Source organism: Sebastes umbrosus, chromosome 5, assembly GCF_015220745.1.
Source record: "Sebastes umbrosus isolate fSebUmb1 chromosome 5, fSebUmb1.pri, whole genome shotgun sequence".
NCBI lineage: Eukaryota > Metazoa > Chordata > Actinopteri > Perciformes > Sebastidae > Sebastes > Sebastes umbrosus.
The window spans coordinates 3501586-3519850 of NC_051273.1; the positions used below are offsets into that span (position 1 = coordinate 3501586).

The 18265-nt window shown below is 39.8% G+C and overlaps 2 protein-coding genes across 7 annotated transcripts in view; one reads left to right on the forward strand and one right to left on the reverse strand.

Annotated features, from left to right (window-relative positions):
* Positions 1-998: 998 nt before the first annotated feature.
* On the reverse strand, positions 999-8541 carry ddx59 (DEAD (Asp-Glu-Ala-Asp) box polypeptide 59). The gene is made up of 8 exons (XM_037771040.1): positions 8405-8541; positions 6624-7481; positions 5618-5800; positions 5419-5508; positions 4673-4924; positions 3012-3164; positions 1863-1991; positions 999-1752 (listed from the first exon to the last, which is right to left on the reverse strand). The coding sequence occupies exons 1-8, from the start codon at positions 8480-8482 to the stop codon at positions 1492-1494; spliced, it is 2004 nt and encodes a 667-aa protein (XP_037626968.1). The 5' UTR covers positions 8483-8541; the 3' UTR covers positions 999-1491.
* Positions 8542-10407: 1866 nt separating this feature from the next.
* camsap2a (calmodulin regulated spectrin-associated protein family, member 2a) overlaps positions 10408-18265 on the forward strand; it is a 62380-nt gene continuing 54522 nt past the window's right edge. For 3 of the 6 annotated variants that reach the window (XM_037770092.1, XM_037770096.1, XM_037770093.1), the window contains exons 1-2: positions 10410-11038; positions 17676-17935. In XM_037770092.1, coding sequence (XP_037626020.1) covers positions 10903-11038; positions 17676-17935 — 396 coding nt within the window. In that variant the 5' untranslated portion in view covers positions 10410-10902. Of the gene's footprint in view, positions 11039-17675; positions 17936-18265 lie in introns of all 6 variants that reach the window. The other 3 variants (XM_037770094.1, XM_037770095.1, XM_037770091.1) reach the window with 2 other exon arrangements.

Below are 18265 nucleotides of genomic sequence, written 5' to 3' on the forward strand. Positions count from 1 at the left end.
TCAATTTCAAATAGTCCTGCGTCACTGACAGCTGATTGGCTGGATTCTTCGGAAATCGTGACGTCACGACATGTAGTTACCCGAGGCTGCCGCTGGGTGGCAGTATAATCAAGGTTGTAATCATAGATATATAAAACAGTTGTAGTGTTATGTATATCTTACCTGCCCCACATTACACTGTAAGCCAGCTGTAAAAAGGTTGTATCTCAGTGGAAAAGAATTGTGCTACTCATGTTTTCCTTTTCTAAAATTAGCACTCTACCGTTTAAAACTAAGACCAAGAAAATGGATCATATCAGTCCAGTTCTGAGGTCTCTACACTGTCTCTCAGAGAATTGATTTCAAAATACTCCTGCTGGTTAACAAAGCACTAAATGGTTTAGGGCCAAAATACATTTCTGAACTTCTGCTATGTTATGAACCATCCAGACCTCTCAGGTCATCTGGATCAGGTCTGCTTAGTGTCAGAAGAGTCAAAACTAAACATGCAGAAGCAGCATTCAGTTTTTATGCACAAAATATCTGGAACAATCTCCCAGAAACCTGCAGGACCAGCTCCAACTCTGAGTTCTTTTAAATCAAAGCTGAAAACTTTCCTATGTGCTGCTGCCTTTTATTAAACCAGATAATGATCTTATATACTGCACTATAGATTTTACTCGTGTGTTATACTCTATTTTAGCTTTTATTTTTAGCTTGTTTTTTTTTTTCTAATCTTCTAATAACTGTTTTAATTATATCTTTATGTTCTTTTGCACTTTGACACAATGTTCTTGAATGTTTATGTAAGGCACTTTGAATTGCCCTGTTGCTGAAATGTGCTATACAAACAAAGCTGCCTTGCCTTGCCTTACTCATGTTTTCATTTCTAAATTTAGCACTCTGCCGTTTAAAAAAGTGACGTACAGTCCATAGTTTAAACAAATTATCTCAAACTCCATCTGCTGAGGTGGACTGTGAGAGAAGTTGAGGGGAAAAAAAGCTCCAGAATTTGTTTGTTTTTTTGTCAGGAATTAACTTTTACACAATGAGTTTTGGGTTGGAAATAATAAGTTACAGACTGATTTGAGCATCAACTAGAGAGGTTGGATGGATTCAGCGGCTTGGTCAAGGGCACTTTTGCAGTCTCAATACTAGAATCAACCTGGAAGCACCCAGTTAAAAAGTATTTTAAAATCAAAATCTGCTGTTCAAAAACTTTATAAATCAAATACATTCAAAGCAGTATTATTTTTTAGTTGACCTGCTTTCAGTAAATACACCACAAGTGCACCACTGCAATAGCAGGAAAGACTGTCCCTCAATTGAAGTATGTGGATTAGAGAGGATAATTCCTCTATTTGAATAAATTGTCTTACATTAATTACACAAGTGATTTATTTAGAATATGCCAAATTAACATTTATTTTTTTCAATAAACAATATACAAATATACATTTTGCATTTACTACATAAATAGACGGCACTTTTGCAGGAATGATTCAAAGAACATTATTTCTTGCGCCGGTCATGTTTCCTTATGATGTCTATGAGGTTGTTCTTAGTGACCATTTTGTCATCAGACCCCTGCTTGGCCTTTTGTTTTTCCCTCCTCTGCTGCTCATGGAGGTGGGGTGAGTTAAGGAGCTGAGGGGGCAGGATGGACCCTGTGGGTTTGACCCGCTTCACCACCTCCAGGAACAGCCGTTTGTTGTTGTTGTTGAGAAAGGTGATGGCTGTTCCTCTGTGTCCCAGCCGACCTGCCCTGCCTACCTGGATGGGAAGACATGAAGGGATGTTGTCTTATGTTGCTTTAAAAAACAAAAAGACACACACACTCCGAATTTGAACTTTACCACTTTTCTACTTAGGGTATTACTAACCTGATGAACGTACTCATCCATTGTGTTTGACATGTCAAAGTTAACCACCAATCTGACGTTGACTAGGTCCAGTCCTCTGCCCAGCACACCAGTACTGATCACCACTTCAAAGTCTCCCTCCAGAAGACCCTGAGGATGAAACACAGCAAATATTACACTTTTAAAACCCTATTACACAAACGTTACAAATTACTTCATTTTCACCAACCAATATGACATAAACATTAGCATGGTTATGGAGAAAACAATATGTATGCTGCAGGATTTTAACAAATGTAATTATAAACTCTTCTGGATCTAATAATTAGTCCATCTTAATAAACAATCACACCACATACATTTATTTTAAATTATGTCCGAGATCCCAAAGTTTCAAAAGATACCAAATTCACATTTAATAAAGAGTGCATAAAATGATGCAACAGAAACCTAGTATATTTCCATCTGATGTAATGGTGCAGCCATATAAAAATGACATCAGCTTGAGTAGTCCTCCAGTGTAGCGGTGAGTATAAATAGCTTCAATGACGTGTGGGAACTAGCAGAGACAGAACATAATGCACTGCCATGCAGTGAGGAATCCTTCTTCTAAATTTGTAGAAACTTGTACATTTACCCTGGAAAAAAGGCCACTTCAAAAATAAGTTAAAAAAACGACAAATACAATGTGTTTTCGCTTGTAATAAGTACAAAAATCTGCCAATGGATGTAAGATTTCTTGAAATAAGATGTAATATTTAGGCCTTTCAAGGTAAGAAGAGATGTTGAAATTAGCTGGGAAAACTAATTTAGATCTATATTTCACTAGTATAAGGAAGTGTTGTGTGTCATAATGAGCCTGTAATGCTCAATAGTAGTATTTTTTCACTTAACAAGATATTCAAGATGCACTTACTAAAAAGTCAACAAGTACCTATAACTCACTGAAGTGTTACTTGTTATGCAATCGTCTTATATTAAGTGTTTAGCTGTGGTTTTGACAGCATCCTTCTGCATTCAATATATTAAACTATTATAACTGTTTTGAATCTGTGGCTGAGTTCTTCCAGCTAAGACTTGTTCAGAAACAACACTATTTGGACATTGAACATGGGAGAACTGCTATTTATCCACTTTGACAGTGCATGTTCTGGCTGCCGCTGGCTTCACCCTGAGGATGCGGTTGCGTTCCCACTGGGTCTTGTCGGAGTGGATTGCCACAGTTTTGAGGCCCGTCACCTTGGCGACCGCCTCACACAGTAGATCAGCGCCCAGTTTACTTTCTACAAACACCACCACTGGAGGATGGTACAGCTTACTGTCCTGTAAAGCCATAAGGAGAAACATAGGCGCAATGTTAAAATTATTTATTCATCTTTTCACATTTCTATATTTCAACATCCAGATATTTCAGTAACTCTATTAACAGATTGAACTACTATGTATATTGACTCCTTGAGTTTTTAATTTTGATTTATGATTTGTTAATCAGGCTGCAAGGAATGTTAATCTAAAATTGTGTGTATGTCACCTTGCTAGAGGCAGTTTTTCAAAATTTTTGACAAGTTCAAAAGGTCAAAATCCTCCAGCAGAGGGCAGTCCTGACTTTCCAGCCAACAACACACACTTATGAGGAAAAAAGTAATGGGCTGCTGGCTAACACGCTTAAATAGATCACATTCATCCGTTTGGCTATATTAAGGGTTTGCCGCAACTAAAAAGTGTTTACCAGGAGACGTAACAGGTTTAAGCTTGACAACCTGTAACAGATAAGTGAAAACTTCCTCTATTATCCATCCGGTCCCAATTTATTTCTTGCCATTCATACCTGGACAAGGCAGAAACAGTGTTACACAGCCTAAATACATCTTCTTAAAAGTAGGCTGTTGTATCTGTCCTTTACAGTATTTCCCACATTGACTAATAGTGTTTTTGCCTAGAGCTGCAGGGTAGGTAAAGTGATAATGATGGGGCTTCTCTCAGCTCTATGTCTACTGTTTTAGCTCCAATTTGTGACTTTAGTTTGAGCAAATATCCATATACTATGCTGTAAGAGCTGCAACATATGAAATGACTGTTACGAGTGATTTTTTTAATGTGTCCAGAGTTTTGGTTTTCTCGGGGTGTCCCATCCAAATCCCAGTGTAATAACCCTCCCAATTCCACAGTACTCCTGCAACTTTCCAGTTCAGGGATAATAGCCTTATACTCTCTGAGTAGCATTAAATAACAGCAGTCATAAATAACGTGGCACCGTCACAACCACTCTCTACACACAGCAGTAGCTCCTGTAACTCACACAATGGTCTAACAACACTTCTTTACTTGCTTAACTAAAGCAGAGCCTTCCTGTCCTGCCCTGTGTAAGTGGTGAAAGCCATTGCTGGGATTCCTGGAACGTGGCCATGGCTCAGGGCCCACCCATTTCCTCCAGACGGTGGCCAGGGCTGCAGCACTGGCTGTCTAAATATGGTGTAGTGGGGAGACTCACTGGTCCTTGGCGCTTGAGGTATTACCACCTTTAAAAAAAGCAAGTTAATAAAATGCCAAGCTGGAACCAGTGCGTATCAAGACAGAGTGATAGATCCACTATAAAGTAAAATTGAGATAATAATAAAACTTTCTGGTTCTCCAGAGTACAATTACACTTTGTCTTAGAACTAAGAAAACTGCTGACCTCTTAAAGAAAGCCTATGTTGGCAGCTTCAAGTGATACTCCACCCAAAATGTAATGAGACTTTAAGTGTGAACCAGACTTGTTGACACAAGGAGACTATTTAAACATACCTCAAGTCGCTGTTCAAAATCAAAACCTTGAGTCTATAACCTACATTGAGGATCTCAAACAGCTTCTTCTTCTTGGAGGGCTCCTCTAGCCACAGTAAGATCTGCCTCACGTTGGCACAGGGCTGGTTCTTCTCTCCGATAGTAATACGGACAGGGTCGCGAACCAATCGGGCGGCCAGCTCCTCCGTCCCCTTTGGGATGGTGGCCGACGCCAGCAGAGTTTGGTGTTCTTCTCGGACTTGATCCAAAACCTCCAGCACCTGCTGCTGGAAGCCCATCTTCAACATGGTGTCGACCTACAGGATACACCACAAATACAGAATGGTTCCAGGACTTTCTCCATTTCAAAATTGTATGATTTCTGCACACTTAACAGCATGTAATTGAATATTTGGAAAACTATTATTATGCTATTTTCTGGTAAAATCCTCAATTTGACAGCATGTTTTGGCATATGACGTGACTTTAGTCAAAATTAGCTATCATAAAAATCCTCATTGTTGCTTATCATAATGTCAAATTTGAATCAGTGTGAACTAATTTCAAAATTGGTGTTGTATCACCTCAAATGAAGGTTTTCTGGAGGATGTTAATTATTGATCCTTGGATGTAGAGAACTTAAAATAACTGAAACATTACTGTCTTTGGTGGATACATTTTCATTTGAACAAAAAGTACTTTTAAAATCCATTAATTTAACCTTTTAGTCCCTTTTTGTTCTCAAAAGCCACACAATTCAAAGGAAACCTTTGTTTTTCTGTGTTTTCTGTGTTCTTTGTGTTCGTCATACCTCGTCAACCACCACAACCTTCACTTTGTCCAGCTGAACTGCCTTCTGCTTCAGGATCTCAAGGAGTCGCCCAGGGGTGGCTATGATAATCTAAAGGGGATTCACAGAAGAAGAACATGATGCTGTGGAAAGTTCAAGACTCAAAACAATGTTTTGATTGTGGGAGGAGGAAATGACTGTAAAAACATAGCCACTGTACTTTGATGCTGCTTTTGAGGCGGTGGAGTTGTTGGGGAAGTGGCATGCCGCCCACCAGCAGGGCAGTTCTCATGTTGGGGAGGCGCATCACCAGCTCCTTGGCCTGTCTCTCTATCTGGATGGCCAGCTCCCTGGTGGGGGTCAGGATGAGAGCCACAGGGCTACCTGCACTCTGTGCAGGTTTCTAAAAAAAAAGAAACAAGTACAGCATCTTAATACTAATGCAAGCCATGAAGCAAGTAATGTTATAGAGTCCAGATCTACAAGAGATGTTTTGTGAATATTTAAATACTAATAACTTATTTTTGTGATATTAAGTTGTTTCTCTTGTGAACCGAGGAAGGGTTAAATCAGCAGCAACTGGACTTGGTTTAGGTTCTTGATGACGTTTCACTTCTCATCTGCCAAAAAGCTTCTCCAGAACTGAAGTGAAACGTCTTCAAGAACCTAAACCAAGTCCAGTTGCTGCTGATTTAACCCTTCCTCGAATACCATGACCTGCATGACTGAGAACCTTCACAAACATATTTCTCTTGTGAAGAAATTCCTTCTTTTGACTTTTCCCTCTGCACAGGGTGATCGTGTTTACCTGCTGGACAGCTCCTCTGTTAGTTGGTGGAGGGCTAGTGTCTTGCTAAGGGATACCTCAGCAGGGCAGATCCTTGCAACAAAATCAGACTGAATCCAAGTTGTATAAATACATTCATTCAAACCGGCCTAAGGTTATGTGATGGCCAAGATATACCGTGCCTTATATGTTGTGTCACACATGCCTTTACCTTTACAATCAGCAGACATGTAAAGGAGAAATCAGACTGTCAACATTTTTTAAAAGATGGATTTGTGACATGCAGGTTGCCTGTTTTGCTAAAAATTTGTTGTTTCGAGATACAATTTCCTTGTAGAAGTTTCCTATAGATATAAAAGCAGCTTTCTCTGGGTATGAATAAGCAGTTTCATGGTGTGAATTTGAATGAATGAATTTGATGTTAGCTGTGTTACTGTACCTCCATTGCCCTCACTATCACTGGCAGCAGGAAGGCTACAGTCTTCCCTGAGCCTGTGTCAGCGCTGACGATCACGTCCCTGCCGCTGAGACCAACAGGCACCATCTGCATCTGGACCGGCGTGGGCGCCTCATAGCCGGCCTTTTTCAGGTTGCCACCGAGCGTGGCAGGGAAGCCACAGTGTTCGAACTCAATGATGGGTCTCCTGACATCTGTCCCCTGGGTTTCAATGCCCAGCTCCTTTTTAATCCTCTGCACCTGCTCGTCTGTTAGGCCTGATATGAACAGATCGTCCTTGTAGGAATATCCTTCCTTACTTTCACCCACTGCACCAGTGTCAACTGCTGGCTGTTGAGTCCTTTCATCTCTATTTTTGTCCTCACGGTTAAACACATCTGCCCCAGTCCCCATCCCCATTTGAGCCAGATGTTTGGCTTTGCACTCAAGACTGCAAACGTCATTGTCGGTGCTGTCACATATGTACTCCCCATAGCGACCACACATCACACAGACGGGCTCTCCTGGCTCTGGCCATCTCTGGCTCTTTCTGAACGATTTGACAGGTTCCTCCTCCTCGTCGTCATCCTCTGTATCGCTTGTGACAGACTTGAGTCCATCTTCTTGCACTGAGCTCTCTGTCAAACATGCAGAGTCTCCGCCTGCTTGTGCTATCTCATCCTGTGGTTTGGCATCTTCACACGTTTCCTCCTTCTGAACAGGTGTAGATAAACTGCCTTCATCTTCTTTTCTCTCCTCCTGATCTGCCTTGATTTTCTTATTCAAAACTTGGCCTGAGACCTGGGCAGGTCTCTTTACCTTCAGGGCTCTTGGCATAAACATGTTGTATGGTTTGTTAACCTGTGAACATCAGAGAAACAGATGCAAACATTAAGTTAATGTCATGGATTTTTTGCCTCAGGTTTTGCTTGTACATACAAAATAAAAAAACAAAATACATGTTATCAAGAGCTCGTTATCCTTAGAACATTTTAAAAGGAAATTATCATCACATTTAATTAATGATGTCTAATTATCTTTTCAAATGTTTAAATATATTTTCTTTTCTTCTGTACTGTGTTTTGAATGTATTTCATTGTTTTTATTGGATTGTTTTCCACTGTTTGGTTAGGGTTTTTCTGCACATTTTGTGTACTTCTTGTTGTTGTTTAACTTTTGTTGTATTTTTAAAATTATGTTAGTTTAGATCTTTCTTCCTTTTTTGTTTTTTCTCTCCTGGTGTTGGGGGGAGATCGTTTGTATATAAGTCTGTGGCTTCTTGACCTCTAATGACACATTTCTTGTTTTTATTTTCATTGACTGGATTTTGTGCATTTATTATATATTTATTAACATTTTATATATGTGCAAATAAATAAATAAATACAATTATAAAAGCAACTTCTCAAAACAGGTGGAATCTCTGTTTTGGGCTAAAGAAACAACATATTTCTTAATAAAGATTAAATGTAATTTGCATGGCTTTTTTTTGCCATTTACAACGCATGGTAGATCCACCTTAAATATCGGCAAAAGTCATATTCCTAGAGGTACAAATGAACTACAGTTTCCTTCTGTAAACGAGATTATAGTCCATTAACCAAACTACAGTTTCATAAAGACAAATATAACATTAACTTCTGGTTGCTACTGCGAAACAAGTCAAAAGCTTTCACATGTTCATGTATTTTGAAATAGCATTTGTCAAACCACAATTCGGCCATAACTGAGTCATGAATATATGAATTAACTCAATAATATTAAAGCATTTATGTTACACATACCTCCTTCCAACGCTTTCTCTTCCAACAGTTCAAAACAAACACCAACGCAGACTGATGACGTAATGTCGCGTTGCACATTGGGAAATGTGGTTCGTAGAGCAGCGCCCTTTTTGCTCTACCATCACCTACTGGACTGGAGTGTGGAGCAGTAGATTGGCAGGAATAAATAAAATAAATAAAATAAATAAAATAAATAAAATAAATAAAATAAATAAAATAAAAATAAAAATAAAAATGAAAATGAAAATGAAAATGAAAATGAAAATGAAAATAAAAATAAAAATAAAAATAAAATAAAATAAAATAAAATAAAATAAAATAAAATAAAATAAAACAAAATAAAATAAAATAAAATAAAAATAAAATAATACTAATAATTGAATTTTCTCCATTATTCCTGTTGCCCTTAAGTAATTAATTAGAAGATTGTGTACTTTCTTAGATGTCTTTCCTAGCAGATTCCCCTTTGTAATATTTCCATCATCTACTCCTGATTGCTCTATCTGTCGGTCATAAGGCTCCTTTATAACAGACCTTCTTTTTTTACGTGTTTTGGGTTAAATCTGCAAAAAAAATAACATTTCAGCGTTATGAAAATTCAAAGTCTGATCTGAAGTCATGTTTACATTGTGGGTGTAGCAGGGTGTGGCTGGAGAATATAACTGTCTACAAGGTAATTCAACTACTGGAATATATATGCTACACAGTGCAGTAACGTTGATCAGTAACTTAAAAAACGAGGTCGGTCTGTCAAAGTTGAGAACATGTGGATTTATGTTATTAAAAAGCTTCTTTTTTTTTGGTTTTCTGTCTAATTGTAGGCAGGCTGTCTTCTTTTCGTGCTACATTCAAATGCTCATCGAAAACTCAAATATTAAGAGCTAAACTGTACAACCATGTGATATAAGGGGCATTAAATAACAAAGGTTTGAATTAGTCTGCTGTCATCGGGTAAATATGTCAGAGAGATATGGTACAGTCCTCAACAATACACCACTTTACACATATGGTAGGAAAATACAATACAATACAGGGCCAAAAAAACATACCCCCAAACAAAAGTTTAACATTTCCAACAACTTTGAACGTATCGTTCGCGCATGCGTAGTTTGCAACAAAGGTGCTGGGCTCGGATAGTGATGGGAAGTTCAGCTCTTTTTATTGAGCCAGATCATTTGGCTCCGCTCACCAAGAAGAGCCGGCTCTTTCGGCTCCCAAACGGCTCTTCATTTTACCACTTCTGCCTTTTATAATTCAGCAAAATTTAGCGCTGTTTTGACTTATGATTAGTATTTGTGCACATATATCACTTAAATTATTCAATATAATTATACTAAACCTTATAATTTCCAGAATATCATAATTTTACATGCTGCTTCATTTCCGACTGTCACTCATCTTGTCTGCTATTCGCACACCGCACTCCTCTCTCTCGCGTTTTTTATCGCGAGGGGACGTGGCGCTTCCCAACATCGGGTGCTTGGTGTGCTGTCACTAGAAACAAGGCTCTCCCGACCTGATTGGACGAAAGCTTTCCCTCCGTTGGCTGCTGCTCCCAGCTTTCAAACCGGAACCAGCATGGAGGCTCGTTTGGAAACTTTCTTTTCTTATTTCACGAAAATAGTTCACCGAAATGTGTTTCTGAAAACATTTGAGGCGAGAAATAATCCATGCATTTGCTGAATCCAAAATTATTTTGGAAAGACAACGTTTATTTTAAAAGATTCTCGGGAGTTTCGAAAGGCGGAGAGTCGCGTCGGACGCCAGTGATTTGCATAAAGTAGACGAGCCCTCAACTTTATGCAAATGAGAAGCGGGCGTCGTGACGCTCCGTTTCTCGTATCGCGACGCCACGCTACCAGAATGCATTGCGCGGCTGCTTACATAGACAATAAATGGGAAGCGTGGAAAGCACGGATCCTGTGGACAAAAAACGGCTCTCGGACGGGAGCCGGCTCTTATCGTTCACTTAAAAGAGCCGGCTCAATGAACCGGCTCGTTCGCACTGACACATCGCTACTAGGAGAGCCACAGTGCGGCAGGAAAACCGCACCACGGCACCAAAGGATAAAACAGAGGAGGGATATGCCAAACACATAGGTTTATCCATACAAGAATACATGGACATGAAAGGGAGAAGCCGTCTGCTTCCAAAGAACTCTAAAAAAATGGAAATATGTCTGTTTCCATTCCAGCTGAAGAGCAGTTTTTCCCTCTGAAATCCAAGGAAACCTTCCCAGCCTGGTCTGACGGACGAAGCCCCATTTCAACTGGTAGACAGACAGACAGCAGGATGGATGGAAAACACCAAGAGTAGCGACTCATTGTGTCAACGAGACTGAATAAGACGAAAAACCTGCAGCAGATCTAGCTTTTTATGACTGAAAGGACCTGTGAATAGTCTGCGTTGTTTTTTTTCCTAAGGAATTCCAGTAGTGGGATGCTTTCCTGTTGTGTTGCCTCATAAGGGTTCAAGGCTACAATTCAGGGAGAGAAATATGGGTGAAGTTCAGGACGTCAGGGACAAGAAGACCTCCGGAGCTCCATCAATTAGGTCTTTTGAGCACTATGACTTCTCCAGAGCCAAAATCTGTTGCAGCCTCACATGGCTTGTGGCCAAAGCATATGGGACAGGTAGGTGCAACACTGTATACCTCCATATGAATCACCTGCATGCTGCATGAATATAGCTTTGTTTTTCAAATGCATGTCTGTCATGCATTTTAATTAATGCATGTAAAAAAATCTATTTCAAAAGGCTATATGACACTAAAACAAACATCAAAACAATTATAAAACCACTGACAACAGATGTTCTCTATGGACTCATCATTGATTACCCCATGCAGGTAGGTGCATTACTGTATACCTCCATATAATCATGATGCTTGTATGTAGGCAGGCATGTATTCTCTACTAGTATCCCCTGTAGAAATACCACAGTGATTTTCCATCAGAGTAAAAACCAGTTTGGTCCACAAACAACATTGTGTTGTGTTGCCCCATGCATGCACCATTTAAAATGAATTGCCTCTATTGGAAAGACAATATCCCAAAAGGAAAGATAAAACCAGTTTTTCTGTTTTGGATCTCAGTGTGATCAGTATATAAATGTGTTATCCTATGGAAAAGGGAGTATTCAGTGTAGAAACATGGAGGAGAAGGTGTCCCAAATGATGTCACCTGCAGGGGAATCCAAATTTAGAAAGAGATGCATCACCAGACATTTTTTTTATACATTGTCACCAGGTTTTAGAGCTCACAAAATATATACTTGTAAACAGTAATTTTGGGGTAAATGAAAAGGTTTGTAGTTAGTAACCATAAGACAAAAATCAACAGTACTTTAAAATCTGTTCCGCAATGAAAAGGTATTGTCAGAAGTGGGTTTCTTTTTAGTGGTACTAAAAAATGAACTAACCTGAGCACATTTATACATTAAATTGATTTTTATACCTAAAGCATCAGTAGGTAGAATTGGAGCAAATGTGATTTAAAAAAAAGTAATTTTTATAAAACAATCACTATATCCTAACAGTAGTGCACGAGACAGGTAAAAAAAAATCATGTGCCTCTGTGTCCTCCGGTGCTCCTAATGGCATCTGCAAGATTTCACAGACCGGAGGAAAACAACCAATCAGAGCCGAGCTGGAGTCTGCCGTCTCTGAGCAGCTGTCAATCACTCACAAACTCCGACCAAACGGTCAAACTAGGCAGCGCTGATCAAATATGAATCAATATTATGTTACTATAATGCCTCTTTCTCAACTCAAATGTTTTCAGAAACATCTAGTAGTGTACTGTTTAGCAGTAAAATTATAAAGTTTGTGACCCGGCAGCCATGTTGAGATCTGCTGAAGAAATACCAAGCACCGCCCACCAGCCAGAGCACACCTTTTTCATTTTACAGCTAAACAGTACACTACGAGATGTTTCTGAAAACATTTGAGGCGAGAAATAGGCATTACAGTAACTGAATACTGATTCATATTTGATCAGCGCTGCCTAGTTTGACTGTTTGGTCGGAGTTCGCAAGTGATTTACAGCTGCCTCTGTTGAATGAACAGCCAATAGGAACACTCTCTCTCTGCAGAAGTGCAGAAGTCTAGTTTTCTCTCAGAACACTTGAATTACAATATGCTGAAAGGTTATTTTTGCCCAATGATGCCAAAAACATTCTGCCTACTGCAGGTTTAATTGAGACCTAATGCAGGGAATGCAATTGCCACCCACATTTTCAACAGTGCAGCATCTGGCTAGTATGGATAATACATAGACAGAGAGGACGCTCAGAGGCTCATCTCACACATCGTCATCCTATAGGCTTCAAAATTGATTTGATTTAGTGCTGTGGTTGTTTACCTGAGGTTGAATATCCTTTTCTTGTCTCCACATCTAGTTGCTTTTGTTAGACTATACTGCAAAGCACTGATGCTGAGATACCACTCAAAAGGTTCAACACTCTGAATGATGAAAAATGATGCTTTTATGAAGTTGTACTGTATAAATGAATGGTGAATTGAAATGGAACGTGCATTCACAGACAACCTTTTTTGTATTGTGAAATCTATTTGATTGTACAACCACGGTACTGTATCAATTAACCTGGGATGGATGGATGGATGGATGGATGTGCTCTTTTATAAATTACCAAATTACCTAAGGTGTGTTTTGTGTAACTTTTATCACCCTCTGTTGTCCGTCAGTGGGAATTACAACAACATGGATTTACAGTAACAGTAACTCATCGCTGTCCACCAACATCTCTGTCACGACCCAACTCATATTATTGTGACTTTGTGTACAAGTCACATTTTCACAATATCCATATATCTACTGAAGGTAATCACCATCTAACATACTTGTGAATGAGGATTCTTAGCCTTCAGAGTGGAAATGTCCTAAATTGTGATGTCTGTCATGTGGTTATGGCATCGATTTTCACCCTTAAGCAGCTAAAAATGTAAATAAGATGAGTGTTTTGAAATACGTGTGCAGTTTTACAGGACAATCTCTTAAGTCCACGGCACATGACATTTATGTAATGCTTGGTGACAGAGCTTATAAAGTGGCATCAGTGGAAACAGAGGGGCATCACTTTCCTTCTGAGCCATTTATGTGCAGTAACTGGTAGGATTGGCATCATGCTTCTACTATGCACAGCCATAAATCTATAATTAAAACTGCAATACATGGCTCCTGGCCAAAAGAAGAAAATATATGCTACCCACATTTCCTGCATTCCTTACATCAGTTCTTTCAATCATTTCTATATTACCACTGACACAGCTCATTTGATTAGTTATTAATCTACATTTATATGTGCAGTATTTAGTTTAGAGCTCATTGTAGAAGATTCCGTACTGCAAAACCTAATAAAGCACAATGAAATATTGAATTCTTGAAAATCTCAATAAATGCCCTCCTAATATCTAAAGTAGCACAAAGAGAATACCTGTGTGTGTGTGTGTGTGTGTGTGTCACACTGAGGCTGCTGCCGCTCTATGCACACACTTTGGTTGAGTTTCCCAACACTGATCTGAAGCAGATTGATCTATCATATCAAAAAACTCCTTGTATCATATGCATAATATTCCTGTGTATGTAATCTCATCATACTCTGGGGAATTTATTGTTTTCTATGAGATCAGTTTGTCAGAAAATGCCTGAAAGGACCAGCTGTGTTTATTGCAGGCTTTTATTAAACTGTCTGTAGGATGATCAGTTCTTTTGGCAAGTGTCACTGGCTGAACTAATAATTGAACAGCAGCACTCAGTGTCCTAATTTTGCTTTTTTCCCCCCATGTGACGACACATATCCTGCAGGCACCCTGTGCCCGTATATGAATTTATTTCAGCGTTGCCATTACAGTAACTAAATGTTTGTCATTTACCTGAATCAGAGTTATAATTTTGGCTTAATAGCCAACTTGATTGATGTTCGGAGAGACACATCACATCATTGGAGAAACAAAATGTTCCACTAAGACGTGAAAAATGTGCAGCAGTTTGGGCTTAAACGAAGCCTTTGCTCTGTTTACTTACACTGAAGTGGAAATGATTTTAGTCTAAAGCTGAGTGCCGAGGCAGATCACTTTGTGAAGGGCCTCGGAAATACAGTCAGTGTGCAATTCACCACGTTTCAATTCTACGCAGCTCGAAGTGTAAATTGGAGCTTAGAAATACTCTGTGCTTATTCATCTTCTCATACCAAAATTTCTTTTGCCTGCTCAGACTTAACCTCAAAAACAAAATCACTTCATTCCATAACATGTTTCCCACAGGTTGAGAATATATTTGAGATGTTCGGCCCCCAATTAATGGTTTATGATTGCACTCGAAATGACTAAAAGTGAGAAATACTGATAAAAGATAAAACAAAACTACAACAATGAAAACATCTATTTAGGTTGGCCATCTAAATAACTTGGAAGTGCAAGACTTGAAATACTTCTTTCCCCATTCCTTATATCATTCATTTCGATCCCCATTGTTGTAGTTATTACAATATACCTGCTTAATGTTCATATGGGCTGAAACATATCAGTTCTAAAATAACCAATACAGCTCTGTTTGTCTGAACAGTGCAGACATAATGCTGTTCTGCTGCTGTAGCCACTGAGCACATTATTCTTTGCACTGCGTTGTAAAATATAGCCCAGCAAACAGGAGCTTCCTTGCAGATCCTCTGTGTATTTTCAATCAGGACTGAATGAAATGGGCTGATTCCAAAAATACAGCTCTCCAGAGAGAGGGGGGGGGGGGTGAGGGAGGGAGAGTGCAAGGAAGAGAGAGAGCGAGAGCGAGCGGGCTCATCTCCAGATCGCTGCCTACGCTTCTCTGAATACTTCACATGCATCTGCCTCATTACACCAATGCAGAAGGGCATCAAGAATATGCAGTCTAGTAGATGCAAGATGTAGTCTGTGCAGCTGATCATCTATCAAGCACAAACTGATGCCAGTGCTTATTGTGCAATACAGCTCTGGTTCATAAGCAGAACTCAGAGAAGATCCATTGTGATCAGAAGCTGTCCTGTTTGAATGCTGGGAAAAATACTGGGAGCAAAAGTGAATAAGTGTAATTCTCTCCACATTCCCTTAACGAGTACTAAACAGATGCCCTCGTTGAATGCATTATAGGGGACATATGAAAAACTCTCTCTTTCTGTGCTTATGCATATGCATTCGGGTATCTGGAGTGCCGACCAACCCACAAACTGTGAAATAAGACAACCCAGTCCATTTTTTGTGGGCTGCCTAAATCAGAAAATGTGTGATTCAACAAGCCATTCAGATTTGGCTCACCCTTCCTATGTCACATTCAGGCTCATTAGGATATTTTGTACACAGCTTGAAAGCTATAACTTTGCAGACAGGCGCTAAAACAGAGCGTTTCAGACAGAGGGTGAATACAGGTATATTCAGACAGACAGTATGAGAAAAATAATGTTTTTGAACATTAAAGAAAGTTCAAACATGAACCTGGAAATTAGCACAATATGTCCCCTTTAAACTCACAAACAACAGCAGCAGTTCTGCTCTGCTGTCAACAGCTGAGGACTAGAACGTTGTGAATGTGAAGCAATTTTTAACAGACAGTCCATGCATAAGTAAAAGCAAAATCACTACTAATGTAATTAAATATTAGAAGATAAATGGCAACTGGAGTAAAAAAAATATCTAGTGTGTGATCAAATGAATCTGATGACATGTTTGCACATTGAGTTTTTTGTCTGAAATGATGGCTGTGGATTGATGTGAACACTCTTGTAGTTATTCAATTTAAGTTGTTAGAGTGATGAGATTTTTAAGCCACAACAGACAAACATTCCTGACCTTGTAGTCATCTTTACCAAGCAGGTACATTATCAGTGACAACATGAACAAAAGGCCAGCAAATAAAGGAAGAGACTGTCGGGTCTTCAGAAAAGCCTGCGTGTTGAGAAACATATCATGAAATTAAATGCATTTTGTAAATGACCTGAGCAAATGCTGACATGCTACCAGCTCCAGGCATGTTGCTCTGCAGCTCAGCCTGACCTCTGACCTCCCTCTGGAGGATGGATGGAGGGGGTGGGGTGTGCCAGAGACAAGATTAATTTCTTTGTTGGAATCAATAACATGAATAAAGTACTCACAGGAAAAGGATATAACCTAGATAGTCGCTACTGCTGTCTGCATTTCTGCTCCATAATAACACAGAGTCCATCTGTAGATGACCTTGTTGATAATGTTCAGTCTAAGCAGGTGATTCATTGACTGTTTTTTGTGTGTGTGTTTGTGTGTTGGAGGATGGGCAGCCGTGTCGGGGAGTGTAAAGCTGTCACCGCATGCTACATTTTTCTCTGCATACACCCAGGCAGTTATCAAAATTAACATCTATTCTCCTGCTGCTGACACAGTGGTGAGCTCTACATCTGGAGTGTGTGCAGAAGTGTTTTCACACAGCAGCAGCAGCACAGAAACCAATTAATCATGATTTTCTTTTTTGTAAATCTGTTGTGGAAAAAGAAGGACTTGCATTGGCTCGGCTCTCGCTGATATTTTCGGTACAATACCCTGATTTTCTTTTGTCAAGCAGTGGTTTATAAAAAGGCTTCCCAGCTCAGCAAACACTGGCAAGACAGGTATGACACAAAAGCAATAAAAAAAAAAAGCTTTTTGAATTCTTTGTGGATCCCCCTGCAGTGGACTTGCTTGAGGTGATGCACACACATGCAGGCTCTCTCTTTGATGAGGCAGGCAGTGAGAGGGGTGTTCCCAGGGAGCTGGAAGCTGCAGAGATACAGACTTAGATGAATCGATCGGGTTCCACTCCTCCTGCAGTTGCTATAGCAACGCCCAAGTCTATCCACACATATCCCACGTCAAGATATCGTCGAAGCATGGTGATGAGAAATGAAGCAGACTTGCCAAACATGGCAGAGAATTGAGTGGAAAAAATCTTCCAAAAACATTTTCACTTTTTTTATTCCCTTGTTTGCTACAGAATTCAAATTCTTTGTGAGAAATGGGTGAAAGCCATGTCAAAGTGGTTCTGTTTTCCATATTTTAGAGCATGAATCCTCAGTTCACATCTCAGTTCACATCGCATATTTTGTTGATGTAGGAAATTAGAAACTGTGGTGGTCTTGGTTGCAACCATGCTAATATCTAAAGTGCAAATGTGCCTCAAATTAAACATATTATTATGTTCTTCTCATTTATTGTCCCAGGAAGTTAGTACAATCTCTTACCCAGAATCCCACTTTCTCCCCTCCATCCTACAGATAGCATCCCAGCAGACTTAAAGGACCCCTTCTACACAGACCAGTATGAGCAGGAGCATCTGAAGCCTCCCGTGGCCAGCCTCCTGCTCTCCGCAGACCTGTACTGCAGGGCCGGCAGCCTCGTCCTGAAGAGTGACACAGCCAAACCCCTGCTGGGCCACGATGCCGTCATTCAGGCGCTGGCTCAGCGTGGACTCTACGTCACCGACCAGGAGAGGCTGGTCACCGAGAGGGACCTTCGAAAGAGGCCTCTGCAAATGGTAAGAGAGATTCGTAAATCCCCTTTTTTTTATCTCAGGGGTGCTGACGAGATAGCGGTTGGGATATACAGTAAATTAATCATTTTGCTGGCTTGTACGCAAAAACGTTTTGCCTTGTGAGAATCAAGTTATTAAGATGTCATCGCGGTCATCACATCTAGGAACTCATCCAACTCTTTTTTGAGAATACCGATCAGTAGAATTTGGCACCAGACCCGTACCGTACAGTGATAGCGTCCTTCCCTTTCCTCTGAGACATATTTCATGCGTCTTTCCTCATTCCATCATTCCACCCAGCTTGTCTTTAAAACTTTAATCAACCAGGAAAGA

Bases quoted from the DNA above. Each gene is read 5' to 3' on its own strand.
- ddx59 (XM_037771040.1), bottom strand. From the start codon at position 8,482: ATGTGCAACGCGACATTACGTCATCAGTCTGCGTTGGTGTTTGTTTTG. The intron at 7,482-8,404 runs GTATGTGTAACA...TGATGTTCACAG, and splicing joins AGAGAAAGCGTTGGAAGGAG to GTTAACAAACCATACAACAT. The intron at 5,801-6,623 runs GTACAGTAACAC...CTTTTTTTTTAG, and splicing joins TGATAGTGAGGGCAATGGAG to AAACCTGCACAGAGTGCAGG.